This window comes from Musa acuminata, chromosome BXJ1-11, assembly GCF_036884655.1.
Source record: "Musa acuminata AAA Group cultivar baxijiao chromosome BXJ1-11, Cavendish_Baxijiao_AAA, whole genome shotgun sequence".
Lineage (NCBI taxonomy): Eukaryota > Viridiplantae > Streptophyta > Magnoliopsida > Zingiberales > Musaceae > Musa > Musa acuminata.
The window spans coordinates 4,076,062-4,094,340 of NC_088337.1; the positions used below are offsets into that span (position 1 = coordinate 4,076,062).

An 18,279-nucleotide genomic window follows, 5' to 3' on the forward strand; every position below is an offset into this window, starting at 1 on the left:
AATGGGTGGGGTATTTATAGGCCCCAACCTAGTTCAAATTTAAAGCTCAAAACTGTCAATTCCCGGAATTCCGGGATCAGGCGGTTGCACCTCCTGACTGGGGCGGTTGCACCGCCTGGCAGAGCTCGAAGACTGAGCCTCTGGGCGGTGCCACCTCTGTCAGGGGCAGTTGCACCTCTCTGCCAGAGCTCGAAGACTGAGCTCAAGCGGTTGCACCTCCTGACTGGGGCGGTTGCACCGCCTGCCAGAGCTCGAAGACCGAGCTCAGGCGGTGCTACCTCATATCAGGAGAGGTTGCACCGCCCAGTCTCGCTTGGAGACTGAGCCCAGGCGGTTGCACCTCTTGGCTGGGGCGGTTGCACCGCCTAGTCTCCCTGGGAGACTTAGCCCAGGCGGTTGCACCTCCCACAACAATCAGGGTCCGAATGGGTAGATCCATTCGGCCCAAATTGGGTTTTTTAGGGGCCCAATTGCCCCAAGATTAAGCTAATGGGATCACCTCCCATTTCCAACTTAATCATTGTGCTAACTACGATAAATCCTAAGACAATTTCTGCAGCTTGCTCCGGTGCGTCAATCGCTTCTTCCGGCGAGTTTCCGGCGAACTTCCGTCGATCATCCGATGAACCCTCGGTGATTCTCCTGCGGACTTCCGGCAAACTCCTGGACTTACGACGATACACTTGGCGAGTTCCGATGAGCTTCTTTGGCAAGCTTATGGACTTCTCGGATTTGTTCCCGCAGAACCTCCGACGACAGTCCGAACTTCCGTCGAGTTCTCGAACTCCCAACGTGATCATTGTCATGACTCTAGCGCAACTCCTGCTGCATGTCTTACTTTCATCGTAGTTAATCCTGCACACTTATCTCAATATATAGGTTAGACAACAAATGACAATTGACTTCATCATTAAAATCCGAGATTCAACAGCGACTGCTTACCGAACCGAGCAAAACAACCCCAAAACAGCTCTGTTTTCGTGTGCCACGGGCTGTTTTCTGCAGCCCGCCTCCGCTCACCAAAACATCAGCCATCTCAGCCCCTTTGAATCCCTTATGTGACACAGGACTGGATGGGGCTTCGGTATAGTGTCGGGCGTTGAACAACCTTTCGCACGTTCGCACGTTACCTTGACGGGAACTTGTTGTTGCGCCCGGCACCCGGTGAGCGGTTGTTTGTAAACTTATAGCTATTTGTTCAACCCTCTAAAGTCCTTGTTTTCCCTCTCTCCCTCTTTTCTCTTGTGCACACAAGGTGCTCGTTGAATTGCTTGTAAAGCTTCCCCTTTTCGCGGGATGTTGGGACTTGTCCATCGCTCGTTCTTTCGAACTAATCAACTTTCTCTTTTACAGGTCTTTCAGGACCTGCGAGAGGTTGCAAGTGGGCTGATCTTTATGGAGAAATATCGCAAGAGCGAAGTGCGACTTAGGCAACGTAAGCTAAGTTCGCGTCTTGGCCGCAAGGGTGCCTCGCACATTAGGCAATTCCAGCTAAGGATGTGACAACCTGTGCTTCCATGAGCAAGCCCATGGTTACGTTCACGTGCATTTCCTCCACCCTCCAATCATTATGTTTGTGATGATTGAAGAGGACGAAGGAGGACTATCGCGTGGATGCCTTCGCCTCACACTATTGCTCTAGCCTCTCCTCCTCTTTTCCTCTACCGTCATTGTCATCCCCCACGTGCATCTTGCCCTCGCTATCCTTGCTCGTGGCCCCCTCTACCAAGGATGATAACAAGGCCAATGAAGAAGATCAACGGGGAGTGAGGAGTCACACGCGGAGGTATAGATAATCAAAGGCAAAGATAAAGGGGCAAAATAATTTTTACAAAAAAGGGATACTCTAACATAATTTCTTAAAACTAGAGATTTTTTTCTAAAAATTTATTTTTTAACCTACTATTTATAGTCTTTTTTTACTATTCACAACCCATTAAATATTTAATAAAATAATATTTTACTATTAATAGCCTATGTAATTCTAATTTTATCTATTTTTTCTCATCCTCGCATCCCCTACTATTATCACTTGTGTACTTTACTATCGTTGATGCTCCCTAATACTTTTCAATCATCAATCTGTTATGGACTTAATTGGAGTTGCCTAAGTCATTAGACCCTTGCATTATCCACCTGCAAATGGTCAACTTAGTTGTAACCTCGCTTAAGTCTGAAAAGACCTATAAAAGAGCAATTGATTAGTTCTAAAATTGAGCGATGGACAAATCCTACATCTTGCAAGAGGATAGCTTTACAAGCAATTCAACAGACACCTAGTTTGAAAATGAGAGAAGTAAAAAATAAAGACTTTAGAAGATAAATGAATAGTTGCAAGTCCACAAATAATTACTCACCAGGTGTCGGGCATGTTGGCAAGTTCACATAGGTTTTACGTGTGAACTTATGAATCCAATCAATGCCTAACACTACCTTGAACCCTCATTGTGCCACTTGGGTGATTCTAGGGTACCGAGATGACTAACGTTTTACATCACATCCTAATCTATAGAAACCATGTCATAACACTCGAAAACTGGGTTATTCTGATATAGTTTTGCCAATTCTTGTAAGTGAATACTCTGCGACCCTATAAACTACTCCTACACATAATTTTGAAGTAAAGATACATAAAAACATGATAAAACATCTTGTCAAAAATATATACAAGCAAACAAAAACGACAAACGATCTATTGATGAAGGTGTTACAAGTATACAGTGATCATCCATGATAAATCATCGCTCTCTAGCTTACACTTGCCATCGATCATTGCCCTTAACTTATGCTTATCGTCAATCATTGTGCCCTCAGTTCACACTCCCCACCAATCATCGCCTCGTTGGTCGTGCTTTCTACTGTTAATCATTGCCTCCTAAGTGACACTCAACCTTACTTATTGCTCCCTTGACATTGTCTGACCTCCAAGGAGAATGAATAAGAAGAAAAGATAGAGGATGAAAAAGAAGAATGGGAAAGGAAAAAGAGAAGAAAATATATTTATATTTATTTATTAAAAAATAATTTTAAAATATTTAAAAAAAAAAATTAAATTTGAGGATATAAATAGTGAAGAGGGGGCGTTGTAAATAGTAATCTCAATAACGAAAAATATATTTCTTGTACAATGTTTACTTCTTTGCTTACTTGACTTGGAATTAGAAAACCGTATAGCACGGTCCATATGTATAGATCTATTTAGCAAAAGTTAAAAGCTTATGTTATCTTTCGATATAATTTTGAAGATACTACTTAGTACAAGGATCTTCGTGAGGTTCTAGGATCATGAAAATAAAAAATAAAACTTGAAAGCAAAAAAAAAAGTTTAAAGAAAATAGAAAGAATAGAGAGTTTGAAAATGAGATAAAAGAGTATTTAAGCCAATTAGAGTGGTGAGAGATATTTAGCCATGAGAGAGGGTATATAAACTTTTCATCCAGTAAATTTACCTTCTGAAACTTTCATTTAGAACTACATTTTAAATAATTCATTCAGTTATATAATTTCATATATGATTTCGTTTACAATTCTAAAAAAAAAGTTTCTTTAAATAATTGTTATCTTTCTATTTCAGGATATTCAGGATACTTAATTAATTGAACATAAACCATATATGCTTTGATATCGTGTAAACTGATTAATAAAATTACCTTGTAAAATCTTCATTTATATTATGATTTCATTGATGAGTATCTTCTAAAACCATAGTTGTGGAAATTCTTGGTTGGACTTCTTTTGATTCGAACAAAAGTTGCTCACATCTTATTGCCAGGTAAAGAACTTGAACTAGTAGTTACACGTATACAGGTTCAAAGTGTTGACCAAGACCATGATTTTTGAAAAAGCCACTTAAATCCAAAAGTGCAACAGTGAAATCAACCCCTGAGATGCTCCACAGCATAAAAGCATTTTACTTTGCAAAAACACCAGTCCAGGATCATACGGAGCAGAGGCTGGGAACAAGAATCTACATTTTCCTTCTTGGTAATCAATGAGCAAACTTATTTGGGAGTAGTTGCAGCACAAGCTCATCTTTAACACGAACTTCATTCCATCTTCTATTTAAAGCCACTCATATATCCAGCATATGCATTAGATTTCAGAATCTTCTTTGCTAAGAGGAGCAAAATTGCGACGACCAACCAGATGGCGGCCCAAGTGAGCACACGATCATCCAGGGAGTTCGGAGCTCTGGCAGTGGGCCTCTGGGGCTGCTCAACCACCTCGGCTGCTGGCGTCCTTGACAAACTCACTCCAGCACTTGGGGGGCCTGTGGCTGCGTTGCCACGATCCACATGCCCATCTTCCATGGCTCCCTGTTCTACTTCCTGGTTTGGAAGATCCTCGGTTGCTGCGATAGCATCAGAATCAGCATTGACTTGTTCTTCATTTACAATGATATCTGTAGGCTCGGTGGTTGGGGTTGGTGGAAGTTGAGGCACAGAAGGAGCTTTGCTCAGCATGTATTGATGAATCTGGTTCAACAACACTTTGAACATCAGGCACCTATATCTAATAGCTACATCATGATAGAATCTGGAAATGAAGGTAACAATGAACCTCATCTATTAATTTTTGTCTTTCTGGGTTGCCATATCTGGGAGCAGCTTCACGGGACTTGATGGCAAGTTCACGCCTCACATCTTTCTTATAGTCCAGTGAACCCAAAGCCCCATTGGGATTGGTTGACATAAATGCAATTAGGGCAACTAATGCTGTTCTCACTGTAAACAAGATGAAGAAATGACTTAGCCTTATCAATAATTCCAAAGACATTCCAGTAATGGCATTCATTATACATTGACAAAATAATAGAGATGTACAAGGAAGCATATTGGCCTTTACACAAATCTCACAGAACTTCCTATTTTGGCTGTATTGTTCACACAAATGATGCTAACCCATTGTGCAAGAAATCAATCTTGATATAATTCTTTATGCTAGGAAAAAAGGGCTTGCCAAATATACTTCCATAATCTATGGGCAGATACTAAATCAAGTTGAACTACAATACTACATGAAACTCAAAAAGCAGATCTGCATAACTTTGGGTAGTGGACAATGCTACAATAGAAATCACATGAGGTATAACTATAATAATGTTCAAACCAATTATGCTCCAAGAAAGGTCATCATGTGTGTGTAATTGAGAGAGAGAAAGAGGCACATCATCTAAACTTAAAAAAAAAGACAAAGGCATCATTAAACCGAGACAGTGATTTTTGTAAGTACAACTTGATTTCAGATTTAGGAGTTCTATCTATAAAATAAAAAAGAGCAAAATATGAAGTTACAATTGTTGTTTTAAATATGGTTATCTACTTCCAAAAGAAAAGATCCCTATGTGAGAAATCAGATGCCATGTAAGCTTCGCTGTGCCTTATTCTCTCATTTTCCATCAAACTAAAAACTTTCTAGCATGGATTTCATGCCAAAGAATAAATCAAGGAGCTTAAGATGTTTCCAAACCAAAATGCAAACATGCCATCTATTGCTTTTGCACCTTCTAACATTTTGGTTGGCAAGCTATTTGATTGTATATTGTCTAGCAAGGAAATTCCTACATTTATTTCATAAATTGCAAATGTTAAATATTTGTTGTTGGAAATGTCAAATTTCACCATAAGTACTCACTATGCAATAATTATATCTGCACCCTAGGATATGTAACCGGAAAACTAAAAGAACATTAGAAACTGTTGGATTTTAGCTGTTCAGCTAATGAACATCATCTTAACTAGTTCAAGCTAATATTTCACTTATTAAATGTAAAGATGGAGTCAAGGACAATTGGAAGAAAGAGAAAATGACCAGAATGAATAAAGAAACAATGACCACATACCGCTCCACGATGGTTGCCAATGTTCGGGATGATAATTTGAGATGCTTAAGCAGATCTTGGTCTGTGTTTCAAAACGACCATTCGGCTGAATAAAAATTCAAAGTTAAAGGAAATAACGTTAGCAAGATGTCAAGAAAACTCAAGCTAAAGAAACAATCAGATACCTTCTAAAGAAGTCGAAAGGGAAATATGTGATTACAGTTAAAAACATGAAAGAAGGTGGCTTAAACGGGTATTCAGCAGGCAATTGGATCCGTCCGTGATAGATTCCTCCTTCGAACTCAGTATCCCGAGGCCCTCGAATGGCGAACTGCCACTCGAAAATGTTTTCCTGGATGCCATGACATATGTCAATATGAAAAGTTGTGTTACATACATTCAACAATCGCAACAAAAATTTGGCTCATGAAATCTACTTCATCAATTTTAACTGCAGATAATTCTCAAAAGAAAATATCCAAATTCAATATTCTAATAAAAGGTGAATAATAGACAAAATAATCTATCAATCAAAACGTACAAGTAAAGAACAGACTGTTTTTTTTTTTTTTCCAATGTAGAGAACAGACTTAAAACACAAACCCATACAAACTATAGGAAATTCTCAAAGGCTTCCCTTTTACAAAAAATATCAACAATGCTTAATCAAACATGCCCTAATTTCATCTGTGCATTGTAGGAAAAAGCAATCCAGTTGTTCATCAACCAAATCCAAATGATCAACGTCAAATTCGGAATCTCAATCTCACCCTCTCCGAACAAGAACCATTCTCTCGATTAAAGTCAAACGATTTGGACGCCCCGGAACTCGAATCACAACCCAACAAGAGCGAGGAAGGAATGATCGCACACAAGATTCGGGCGTCGGATCTAGGTTTTTGGAAACGGATGGATGGGTTACCTCGAGGGGAAGGCTCATGAAATCGTCGGACGGGTTGGACTGCATCTCCTTCACCTCCTGGAGGATCCGCTTCACCGCCGGGTTCCTCCGGTTGTACCGCTCTTCCGCCATGTCCGCCGGCCGTCGGTGTCCCACGCCGGAATATGCCCAATCGGGTAACAGGAATCGGATTCGAGGACGAAATGGAGGGGAGAAGAGAACGACCAAACAGATCGTTTAGATGTCGTCGGTCTCTTCGGATCATTATAATACGGAGAGGAAAGAAGTCGACGCGGAATGACGTGTTTACTTTGACCGGAGAATCACGTGGAAATCATTCATTGGATACGCGTGTCATATCGGTGCTCTGATTGGCTGTTGAGATGTGGCGATGAAACAACCGACAAGAGTGTTAAAAACGTGTGCAGGGTTTCGTAACGTATCGTTATTTCCATTTCCGTTATTTCCATATAGCGACGGCCACATAATACACGCAAGTCGCCGCCGCCGCTGCCGCCTCGGTCCTTGCTGTCTGCGAAACCAATCGTTGGTTCGACGAAGCTGACATCGAGCTCTCACAAGGTTTTTCTTTTTCCCCTTTACCCCTTGTTTCCGTTCTGCAATCACGTATTGTGTAGTTAGGATCTCTATCGGTTGCGCGCCGCACCGTTTGACTGTGTTCTGGGCTCTATCGTCTGAAGATCCGAGATGGATTTGCCGCAGCAGATGAGTAAAGGGATTCTTTTTGTTCTCGATTTTGTTTTTCTTGATTAACAGGGATGATGAGATTGTACATTCAGCCTATCAATGAAAGCTTCTAGTTGTGATATCTCAAAGCGGCTGAGATGTTAGGGCTACAGGATGTTGGTTGTTGGATGATTGGGGGTTGGTTAATGAATGATGTCGTTGTTGCTAGTTTTGCATTGAATTCATGAGTGAAAGTCGGCAGGGTCAACATCTTGCTATCGCCAACCCAGATGAATTAATTGTCAAATATGTGGATGTCAGATATGTTAGCTGTGTCGTATCGAAAAAAGGGGAAACAAAAAGACGGTTAGAGATGAACATGGAAAAGCTCTTCATGATAAGATCTTATCGAGGTTTGTGTATTGGAATGTAAGATGATGATTAAAAGGTAACAGAAATTTTGAGGGGTAATTTTTTGTGGCTTTGTATGATGTCGGGTGTACGCTAGACTTCAAAGGGATGTTGACAATTTTCCTTCATTGGAACGATTGTTTTTCGCTTGAGTGGTTTTATAAATTTGGCGTTTTGGTTCAGAAAAGATATAGGAAAGTCTAGAAATAAAGCATTGTATAGTTCGTTAAAAGTAAAAATGAACTCTACGCAATGGTGGTGCAACTGTTAGGAACAAATCGGCACTAAGAGGGGAGGGGGGGTGAATTAGTGCAGCGGTAAAATAGTCTTCAAATCGGTTCCGAAAAATCTCTTCGTACGATAAAACCGATTTCGGAAATACTTAACTTTGAAAGCAAAGTAAGAGCGTATCGAATGTAAAGCAAGTAAGGAGGTAAAGTGGTTTGCAGTAAAGATAAATTGCTCAAAGTAAAATGCAAACCAGATTTTAGAGTGGTTCAGTCGTCGTGACCTACATCCACTTCGTCGATTCCTCTTCCGTCGAGGCCACCGGCATCCACTATCGATCTTCCTTTAATAGGCGAAGATCAACCTCCTTCTTTCACCCCTCTTCTCCTTTTACCGGGTTTATGATACAACCCTTACAAGCACTCACTCCTCTCTCAAACTATTATAACACTTAGACTAGAAGAGGAGGATTCTCAAGAGATTACAATAGCGTTTTTTCCTTTTAAAATTCTCTGTGCTTGTGTGTGTTAACCAGGGATGAGAGGGGTATTTATAGGCTTCAAGTTGATTCAAACTTGGAGCCTAAAAAGGTCTTATCCCAGGTTTCCTGGGTACTGGCGGTGGTACCGTTGTTCCTGGGCGGTACTACCGCCGTAGGATCTGGTACTGGGCGGTACCACCGCCAAACAGGGGCGGTACCATCGCCCAAGAATCCTGAGGTGTTATTCCCCAGGCGGTGCCATCGCCGGCCAGGGTTTCAGCACCCTGGTTGGGTCTTGAATCCGGCCCAAACTAGTCCAACTTTGGGCCCAGTTGACCCCTAACAGAGTTGATGGGATTACCTCCCAATCCCAACTCTAATTATATGCTAATTACGATTTCTAAGACATATTCTAAGCAAGATAAGTCCGATTTCTTCCGGCGGGCTTCCGGCGAACTTCCGACGATCTCTCGGCAATGTTCCGGCGGACTTCCGACAAGCTCTTGGACTTCACGATGATCTTCTTGGCGAGTTCCGACGAGCTTCTTTTGCAAGCTCCTGGACTTCTCGGTTGGTTCCGGCAGAACTTCCGACGAACGTCCGGACTTCCGACGAACTTTCGAACTCCCAACGAAATCGCGTTCTTGACTCCGGGACTTCATTTTGCTTTATGTCTTGATATCGTAGTTAATCCTGCACACACAAAAATACACTTCGATCTAGACAATTATTACTAAGCATGAATCATGTTGTCCGGCATGTCATTGGTCCATCGACGCTTCGTCCGATTCTTTGGCGCATCGTCCTCTCTTGCAGCCTATTGCCCAATCGGCCAGTTGACCTCCGCAACTCCGATATCCTTGGCGCAATATCCGCTCTTCTTAGCCCAATGCCCGAATCCATGGCTCGAAGCCTTCTGTCGATATGTCGACCGATCCTTCGGCCCGACGTCCAATCTTCTGACACGTTTTCGTCCGACCCAACATGATTCTTCCTGTTTTAATTGTCTCTCCCTGATCGAAGCATCCTGCGTCACTCAAAACATAGATTAAATCATAAACACTTATCAATCAGTTTCATCATCAAAATCCGAGATTCAATAGCAACTACAAATTAGTGCAAGTTATGTGGAGTGTGATGCAGGTACTCAAGCTACTTTCTCTATTTTGAATATTTTCAAATGATTGAAATTGAATCATTTATGCTTTGGTCATTTTGGAAAGTCAAAGAATTCTCTCATTATTGACATGATGCCTGTCATTTACATGCTATTGTAGATAATAACTTATGCTTTGTGCCAAACTTGGTGTGAATGAAAGCCTTCATCAAACATTGTGATATAGGAATTCTTTCAGCTTTTATCTTCTTCTATTCATACACCGACACACATACATACACACATGCCCGACCCCCACCCTGACTCCTGTTTCATTTATCCTCTTCTATTCCTCTTATTAACAGTGTGATGGATTGATGATTCAGCAGATTTGATCATATTTCTGACTGTTTCTTCAAGTTGTTTCAGGAGAAAAGAAGATCATGAAATCTTTTAAGTTGTTTTCAGTCAAATTTTCATTATCAAGAAATGAGCTTTTAGTTAATTGAAATGTGGAGGAAAACAAATGACATGGCATACAAAGATGATCTAAGCATAGTATGGGTATGATAAAGCTTCAAAAATTAATTGTTTTAGAGAGTCTTGAGATCTCCACTAATGAGATGTGATGCTTTTTATATCGCAATCATAGTGACAGAGGTTGAGAAAAAATGTGTGTGGAGATATTTGAGGGGTGGCCTCTAATTTGTTTGTTCCCATTGCTTTGGGAGCATAATCTGGTCTTACAGTAATAATTAGCGATTTAAGCCTTCTGCACATGATAAACTTCCTCTTTTGTAAGATGTCACATCAGTAAGAGGTTTGGGCATTAAAAAAGGGATCATCATGGAGTCTGCAAGTTTGGAACAATGATATTCATGTTTACATGTCTTGTACATCCAATGAAAATAGAGTTTACCGTAGCTATGTGATAAGTTTTGTTGATTAGCATAAATTGAATCAGTCATATGATAGTGGATAAGCAGGAATGGGAGGTAGAAATAAATAGCTTGTATTTCCTCTAGTTCTATATTTCTTTAATTCTCATAACATGGACTATTGTAGCGGTGTAACTTCACAATTTGAGCTTGCCTTCATGTACTCAATTAATAATGCTTTCACATGATCTTTTGATGGGTATCTGCATCCTTCTTACGACTCATATTGGTGTCAGTTTTATTTTGTTTACATAATTGGACAAACTTTAATAGATAGTTTATCTTATTTTGTGAGCTAAATTCCAAGTGCTTGGTTTTGAGATTTCACTCTCTTCAACCAGACTTTACTAAAGTTGAGTGCATGAATCTAATTATTGTGCAAAGGTTATTGGTCCGGTGCATGGACTGGGGGATAAGTAAATTTGTATCTATCTATATTAAGCTTTAAACATGCTAGCTGGTACCAGTACTGGATAATCTTTTAAAAAATTCTGACAACTGTTCCTTTTTTTGGGTCTTTTTTCTTCTCTCTCTCTTTCTATCAACTCTCTCTGCCCAGTCATCGTCTTTTCTCTCTCTCCTTTTTTCCTTCTTCTCTTTTTCGCTTTCTATCAGTGCTCTCTCTCTCTCTCTCTCTCTCTCTCTCTTTCTCTCTCTTCCCCTCCACCTCCTCCTCTATGGCACTGCTGCTGCTTCTTCCTCCCTCATAACCTCGCTGCTGCCTCCTCCTCCCAGTCATGCCACTGCCTCCAGCTAGTTGCGCTTTTACGTTTTTCTTTCTATCATGTCATCGCTATATCCTCCTCCCTGCTGCATCGCTGCCGCGTCCTCCCTGCTGCATCACTGCCACATCCTCCCTACCCTATCACTGCCACTTGCTCCCTGCTGCATTGTTATTGCTGTTGTCTTCTCCTCCTTTCCCCCTCTTCTCTCTCTGGTCCTAGCAGTACCAACCAGTGTTGATCCATATCAACTATCAGTACAGCCTCATGCTGGTATGGCTGCCAACCGGCAGTAAGACCAACCAAGATTTTAATTCATGGTTAAGGTTATAATCCAGATGTCATAATTTATGAAAAATAGTGTGACATAACTGAACTAGTTCAAGGGTTATGTTAACCAGTGGATATCATAAAGTTCTATAATCTCTATGGTCATATGATTTTAGGTTGAAGCAGAATTGTTGTCATAAATTTGTTGGAACTAACCCTACTTGTTCTTTGGTCCAACAGTTCCAGTTTGTTGCTCGTGAGGCTTGAAGTTTGCCAGTACAGATGGCTGCTCATAAAATTGCACATGCAACTCTAAAAGGTCCTAGTGTTGTCAAGGAGATATGCATTGGCCTTACGCTGGGTCTGTTTGCTGGTGGTCTGTGGAAGATGCACCACTGGAATGAGCAACGGAAAACCAGAGCTTTTTATGACATGCTGGAGAAGGGTGAGATCAGTGTTATTGCTGCTGAAGAATAGCCATCTGTGCCACGCTTTTGGTATGAAAGAAAGACCTGTATTCTGATCTTGAAATCTCTGAGTGCATTTTCAGTTGTAACGTGTAGTTTTTACTTTGCATACAAATAAGTTTTGGGTAATGGTTGAGATTTGCTAAACATTTTAAGTTCAGCGGTTGCATGAACTAGATCCATTCTTTTTCTAGATTTATCGTCGTCATTCAGATTGCTCTTTGTTTCAGCTAAAAATTGGATTTTATTTTTCTTTGTAGCTAATGTCAATGTTTATATGACCAGCTGTGTTTGCCACTGTTACATTAACACTTGTTGAGCTCCTGGCTACTGGAAATCTCTCTTCAGCCACTTAATGTTCAGTCATATGCACTTTGAGGAGTCTTCTGCCCTGATCTAATTCTCCCTTACCAGACAAAAAAAAAAAACAAAAGGAAGGGTAAGAACCTCTTTCAATATGCTTTATGCAACACAATCTTTTTTCCTTCATATCTGATAGTGTGCAGCATGTCTGTTCCTGAATCATCCTCAAGGGTTCCTGTGAAACTAATGTAGTTTTGCATGGTTTAGTAGCAGGAAAAGTGTGTACAAAGAAACTTAGAAGTGTCACAAGGGAGAGGTGACTTGCATGAGTTATTGTAAACACTCATCTTAAGGTTATGGAAGATCATGAATCAGGTAGTAATTATGTGTCCAAGGGAGCAAAGTTTTAGCATCAGGTCATAGAGTTTTTCTAGTTTTACCACTCTTAAACTAACTTATGTGCTCAGCTTAATCTTTTTCAGTCTTCTGCAGGTTGAGTGACCAGGGATTGTGTTAATATAGAAATTGTGTCCATTAATTCTTCTTAGATTCTGGAATGGCAGAAGTCTCTTCATCCATTCAGCTTAATCTTCTGCACACTAGGTTCATGTTTGAGGCTCAGTCAAGTATCAACCATGGAGTTTCCTTGTGATTACTGGACCACTTGACCCCATCCATGGATGATGCCCAATATGTGGAGGATGAGTTACCTCATGGGCCCTAAAATGGTATTTGAATAGAGTTTGTGGAGATCCACCACAGTATTTCCAGACCACTTGCCTGCAGCCACCATATTTTTTACATAGTACACAAGCAAAGGAGCATATATAAATATATATGTTACCTTAAGCAGTCATTGATCTCTATATTAGGATAATTGTGTTACTTGTTGGTTCTCTTATAATTTGAGCAGGGTGGGGCTGTTGACCTCTATCATTATATCATCATGTAATAAGCCCTTTCATCGATTCTAATTCTCTGGTTCACTCAGTCTTGTCCTCTAAAAACATCATGACTTCTTGGATCTTGATGTCATTGTGGAGTGTTACCTCAAGATACTGATTGTAAGCTTACCTATAGCTATATCCACAAGCTAAAATACTTAATCTGCTTTTGAGCATATTGTTTATTGATTAGAGTTTCATATTCTTGAAAAAGATTATAATTATCTAATTTAATCATTCTACTATCATTAATTTGGATTTAATAGAATTAATAGAGAAATTCCCGATTATCACGAAACCATCGTTTGTCATAATAATAAGATACATTAAATGGCATCTTAATCAGAAAGATGATGATGTCTGAGCCACGAAGCAAGCAGAAGCGAAGGGTGATGTGGTGTTCTTGAGTTTGAGTTGGAACAAGTAGGATTTTTTGTTTAGAACATTAAATATAGATGTTGGATTTGGTGCGGCCGATCATTGGGTGAGGCCGGACGTGCCTCGGTGGCTGCGCTGCTGCCCAGAACGGAGTTTGAGTGGGTGGAGGTCTCGTGAGGGAGTGCATGTGAGAGAGAGAGAGAGAGAGTACTTACTCCATGCATGGGGGCAATGGAACCTGCAGAGATCCAACTTGTCTGCGAGCTCTCCGCGGTAGCAAAGGAAGCAGAAGAAGGAGCAGCCGAAAAGACCCCCCTCGTCCTCGCCACAGACTGCTGTTCCCACGTGAACGCCTCTTCCGCTGCATGCGGCCCTGCCGAGCTCGCTGCTTTGGCCGCAGGTAGGGAGAGCGGGAAGCCGCGCTCCGCCTTGGCCGCCACATCTCATTGGGTGTTGGAACTTTAAGCGCCATTAAAGAAAACAACACGGTGAAGGGAAAGCATGAAAGCGATGTTTACTATTGTCGTATCAAGTTCCCAAAACTACCTTCCACTATTTGAACAGATTAAATTAGTCCGTGTCAAGTAATTTGGTTATCGAATTTTTATCATATGTAAATATATTTATTGGTCCTTTTAAAATTTATGATCACCTAAAAAGTTAAGGTTTTACTATCATCATTTTGTGCTAATTATATATATTTAATTAGTTATCTTTAATATTTTTTTAATTCAAAGGATTATATTAAGATTTTTATATTTATAAAATTAAAATATTTAATCATGTTTTTTTTTCTTATCAATGATCGATTCTGTTGACGAAAATATTATAGGTACAAAAAATAATATTAAAATATAATTAAAAAAAATATAATTTTATAATATTATTCTCTTAGTTAAAAAAAATGGAAGAAAGAATGATTTTGTTGGAAAATCATTCTTTTTATCTTCACCTTTTCCTTTTTATCTTTGGAGATTTTATTAAAAATAAAACACTTAATCGGAAGAATCTCTCTTATCATCCTATTTTTTCTTTATTTATTGATTATCATAGAACTATTGATTTCTCGATCGTTTACTTTCATACAAGTTATAAAAAGAAAAAGTTAATATTAATATGAATAGTATTATGAAATTATCTTTTTAATTTTATTTTAATATCATTTTCTTCGTACGACAACACGTAGCAAAATCGATCTTTTATAACAATCAAAATAATATTCAAATATTGGTGCTCATATCTTAAAGTTTCAGAAAACTTGCAGAAAATTTCTGCTCGTTAGAAATAGTGTTGAGAGCAGTGAATGGTGATATCCATTTACGATCAGCTCAAAAATAAATATCCATTGTTTTTTCTGTCTGCTTTGCTGTATACAAACTCTTAGAGCATTTGGGTAGATCCAACCATGCGAGTGGTGTCTCAGCACCAAATCTAAAGCCTGCTTTATTGATGCATGCCACTCCTGCATATCTTGCCCATTCTCTTGTTGCCAAGTGCAAACATATTAGATGGGAGGGATCCATCTTGAGCAATTGCGGTGCATCCAAAAGAGACTTTCTGCATGCAGTACAGTGGCCTACAAGACATGGAGCTGAAAGCTGCATGCATGGTGAGTTCACTCCAAAGTTCTGAGTCATGTAGTACATGCAAGCCTGCAAAATTTCAGAAAGCCAGTAAATATTCCCTGTCTCCAAGACAGTGCTATGGGCCACCTATCTCGCATAATTTAAGGCTGGTGGTCTATCTCATGTTTTGTTGGATGATAAAAGAAGGCAAAACACATGTCAAACTCAAAGGCAGCTTGTTTTCAGAATCAGAACATGGAACAACCTTCCTCATGAAAAAGTTGCCCACCAGTGGCTGTGAGATGAAGATGATGGATGCCTGCAATGGCCTTAGGGCAATGATTGCTATCTATCTTAGACATATATGCTCAAGAAATGAATGCTAACTCTGGTCTAGCGTTCTATAAGATTTTATTTTCTATTAATATCTTGTGAAGGATTATTTTCTGAAGATCAACCTGAGATATATATCAAAAGCCTTGGTATGAATGGTACAAGATTAATTAACAGTAATGGGTTCTGAAATGATTCTTAGGATGAGAGTTTGGGATTGGTCATTAGAAACCAAGATGATCATCATATGTTATATGATCAATAAATTATTTTAGAGGGATTTAATAGGTGGAATCTGATTCTAAGATTTTGATGGATATTCTAAATGGAAGAATAATCCTATTTTAAATGTAATTATGAAACATATTTGTTTTGCTTAAAAACTGAAGGAAACATTCTATTTTTTATGTACACAGGGAGGGAAATCAGACTATAAATTGACTGGCAAATTAAGTTAGAATTTTCAATGGAAGAGTTTGGAAAGGGAACCTACACACTCTATATTTTGTTTATAATATAATATAATATAATGCTGTGGACAAATGATGCATTCATCTTGAAAAGTAATATATTGTTTGTTTATATGAAGAATTAAAAACAATAGGAGTTGTAAAGCACTAAGACAGAACCCAGTCAACATGAGCACTGAGAGAAGGGTCCCTTTTAGAGATTCCTAATATCAGACATGAGTGTGGGTGAAACTGTGTTGATGATTGATTTGTAGAGTTCTACTCAAAGGGTTTCTCCACTCTGCATCATTCATCTTATTTAATAGTGTGTGTATATATATATATATATGTCATTGAATGAAGTACAGTGTGCATTATTAGGACAAATCAACAATATAATCTGATGAAAGGATATGATAGTGGATGGGGGGGGAGGATAAGAAAGATGGGTGATGAATGAATTTTATTTTAGTATTAATTTACTCATTTATAAGAATAAAAAGATACAATTTTTTTTTTACATAAAGGAATTAAAATTTATGAATTATATAAGTGAAATGAGCAATTTTTAGAATAAATGTATCATATAGATAAGAGAGAAATCAATGATATAATTTGATGAAATGATTGTTTCGTTCTGTAAAGTTACTCAAATTATTGAATTATTAAGTTGATAGCTCATCGTAAAACACCATGAAAAAAATACTGATTCATGGAAGAGAAAGATATGAAATGAATGTTCCCAATAATCGATTAAGTTTTATGCCTAAAAGATCGATCACATGTACTATTTGTAGAGAGAAAAATCGTATAAGATTTTTATTAAATAAAAAGCTTTATGATAATATTTTTAAAGTTTAATAAAAAAAAAAGACCACAGGGAGTATATATATATATATAACGCTGTCTTTTCATAATAATGGATGTATTTATTAGACATATAGATAGGACTGATTATATATTTAAAAATAAATTTTATATTATATATCATATGATTTAAAATGGGAAAGTTTTGTACGACTATCATATTATCTTTAGTGGATGATTAACACAATGATCATTATTTATGGCCACTTATGGTTGAGACAATATTCTCGGATTAATATATTTTATTATGATTTAAAGTGACACACTAAGGATAAGTAATTTATTGTTTCTTAATATCAAAGGTTATTGTTAGCATTGGATGTTGTCAAAGGTGGCATAAATGTGAGCACAACCAACCTTTTAAGGCTGTAATTAGATTATATAAATTAGTTAAGATTGATGATCCAATAATAAATATTTTGAATGGCAAAAGAAGATTTTGATCGAAAAAATAGTTAATTATATATTATCACATATAAAGAGTTAATCATGTTTCTTCTCATCCGTGGATTCGGAAATACGTATTGATTCTATCTCATATTAATTTATTATCGTGTATGTACGATATTTTTATTAATAGAAACGTGAGACGAAATGAGATTAAATATTTTATTTTTATAATTTTTAAAAATATAAATATTAAAATATTAAAGATTATTAATTAATATAATTAACCCTTTGCATTGTGACAGTATTTTATATCCTATTACTTTTGAGACTGCCAACAATGAGGAGACAGAATCTCTAAATGAAGTGAGTAGAATTCAGTAACCTGCATTAAATTCAAGTGAAGGAGGGGTGAATCCAAAAGCTTCTGAAAGAACAGTAAGCTCTGTGATGGAGAGCAGTGGTAGGGTGAGAATAAATGCGGGAGGATAAGAACAAAAAGAAGGGGGAGGGAGAAAAGATGGGGCTCGTGTGGTCGCCATCGTCCGTCGCTGACGGGGACCCGAGCGGCGTCCACCATCGCCACCACCTCCTCTCACCCGAGCGTCCACCTCCTCGGTTGCCTCTGTGGTCGTAGGTTCTCATGGTCCCTGACCGCATGCGTCGAAACGTTGACCGCCGTGAACAGTGTGGCGACGAGTGCTGGGGATCCGTTCCTCTTAGGCTCGCTCTCAGGCTGCGTCCTCGCTCGATCAAAGGAGTACACGCAGAGACGAGACCTGAGAGAGAGAGAGAGAGAGAGAGAGACGGGGGGAGATTTGGTGTGCAAGTCCGGTTCCATCCATGTACGTGGTATGACGTACGAATTTGGAGGTGTTGGGCTTTGATAATCGTGCTGTGGGTGTGCTTCTTTTAGTTCGATAGAGAACATCAAAAGATAAAAGAGAGTGTAAAGCATGAACACTATCTCCATTTCCTTTTTATTTCAGCCCAAAAATATATATAATGATAAAAGTAAGTAAAAATATAAT

The 18,279-nt window shown here is 38.8% G+C and overlaps 2 protein-coding genes across 2 annotated transcripts; one reads left to right on the forward strand and one right to left on the reverse strand.

Moving 5' to 3' along the window:
* Positions 1-3,888: 3,888 nt before the first annotated feature.
* LOC135596938 (ubiquitin-conjugating enzyme E2 32-like) lies at positions 3,889-6,971 on the reverse strand. Its single transcript, XM_065089234.1, has 5 exons — positions 6,744-6,971; positions 6,042-6,173; positions 5,843-5,927; positions 4,561-4,724; positions 3,889-4,475 (listed from the first exon to the last, which is right to left on the reverse strand). Exons 1-5 carry the CDS (start codon positions 6,852-6,854, stop codon positions 4,059-4,061), a joined length of 909 nt encoding a protein of 302 aa, XP_064945306.1. The 5' UTR covers positions 6,855-6,971; the 3' UTR covers positions 3,889-4,058.
* A 188-nt stretch (positions 6,972-7,159) lies between these two features.
* On the forward strand, positions 7,160-12,215 carry LOC103970441 (probable cytochrome c oxidase subunit 5C-1). The gene is made up of 2 exons (XM_009384219.3): positions 7,160-7,304; positions 11,796-12,215. Exon 2 carries the CDS (start codon positions 11,838-11,840, stop codon positions 12,030-12,032), a length of 195 nt encoding a protein of 64 aa, XP_009382494.2. The 5' UTR covers positions 7,160-7,304; positions 11,796-11,837; the 3' UTR covers positions 12,033-12,215.
* The last annotated feature ends 6,064 nt before the right edge of the window (positions 12,216-18,279 follow it).

Coding starts and splice junctions, on each gene's coding strand:
- LOC135596938 (XM_065089234.1), bottom strand. CDS start 6,854: ATGGCGGAAGAGCGGTACAACCGGAGGAACCCGGCGGTGAAGCGGATC. Junction 6,174..6,743: donor TCATGAGCCTTCCCCTCGAG/GTAACCCATCCA, acceptor CATGGCATCCAG/GAAAACATTTTCGAGTGGCA. Junction 5,928..6,041: donor CTTCTTTCATGTTTTTAACT/GTAATCACATAT, acceptor ATTTTTATTCAG/CCGAATGGTCGTTTTGAAAC.
- LOC103970441 (XM_009384219.3), top strand. CDS start 11,838: ATGGCTGCTCATAAAATTGCACATGCAACTCTAAAAGGTCCTAGTGTT.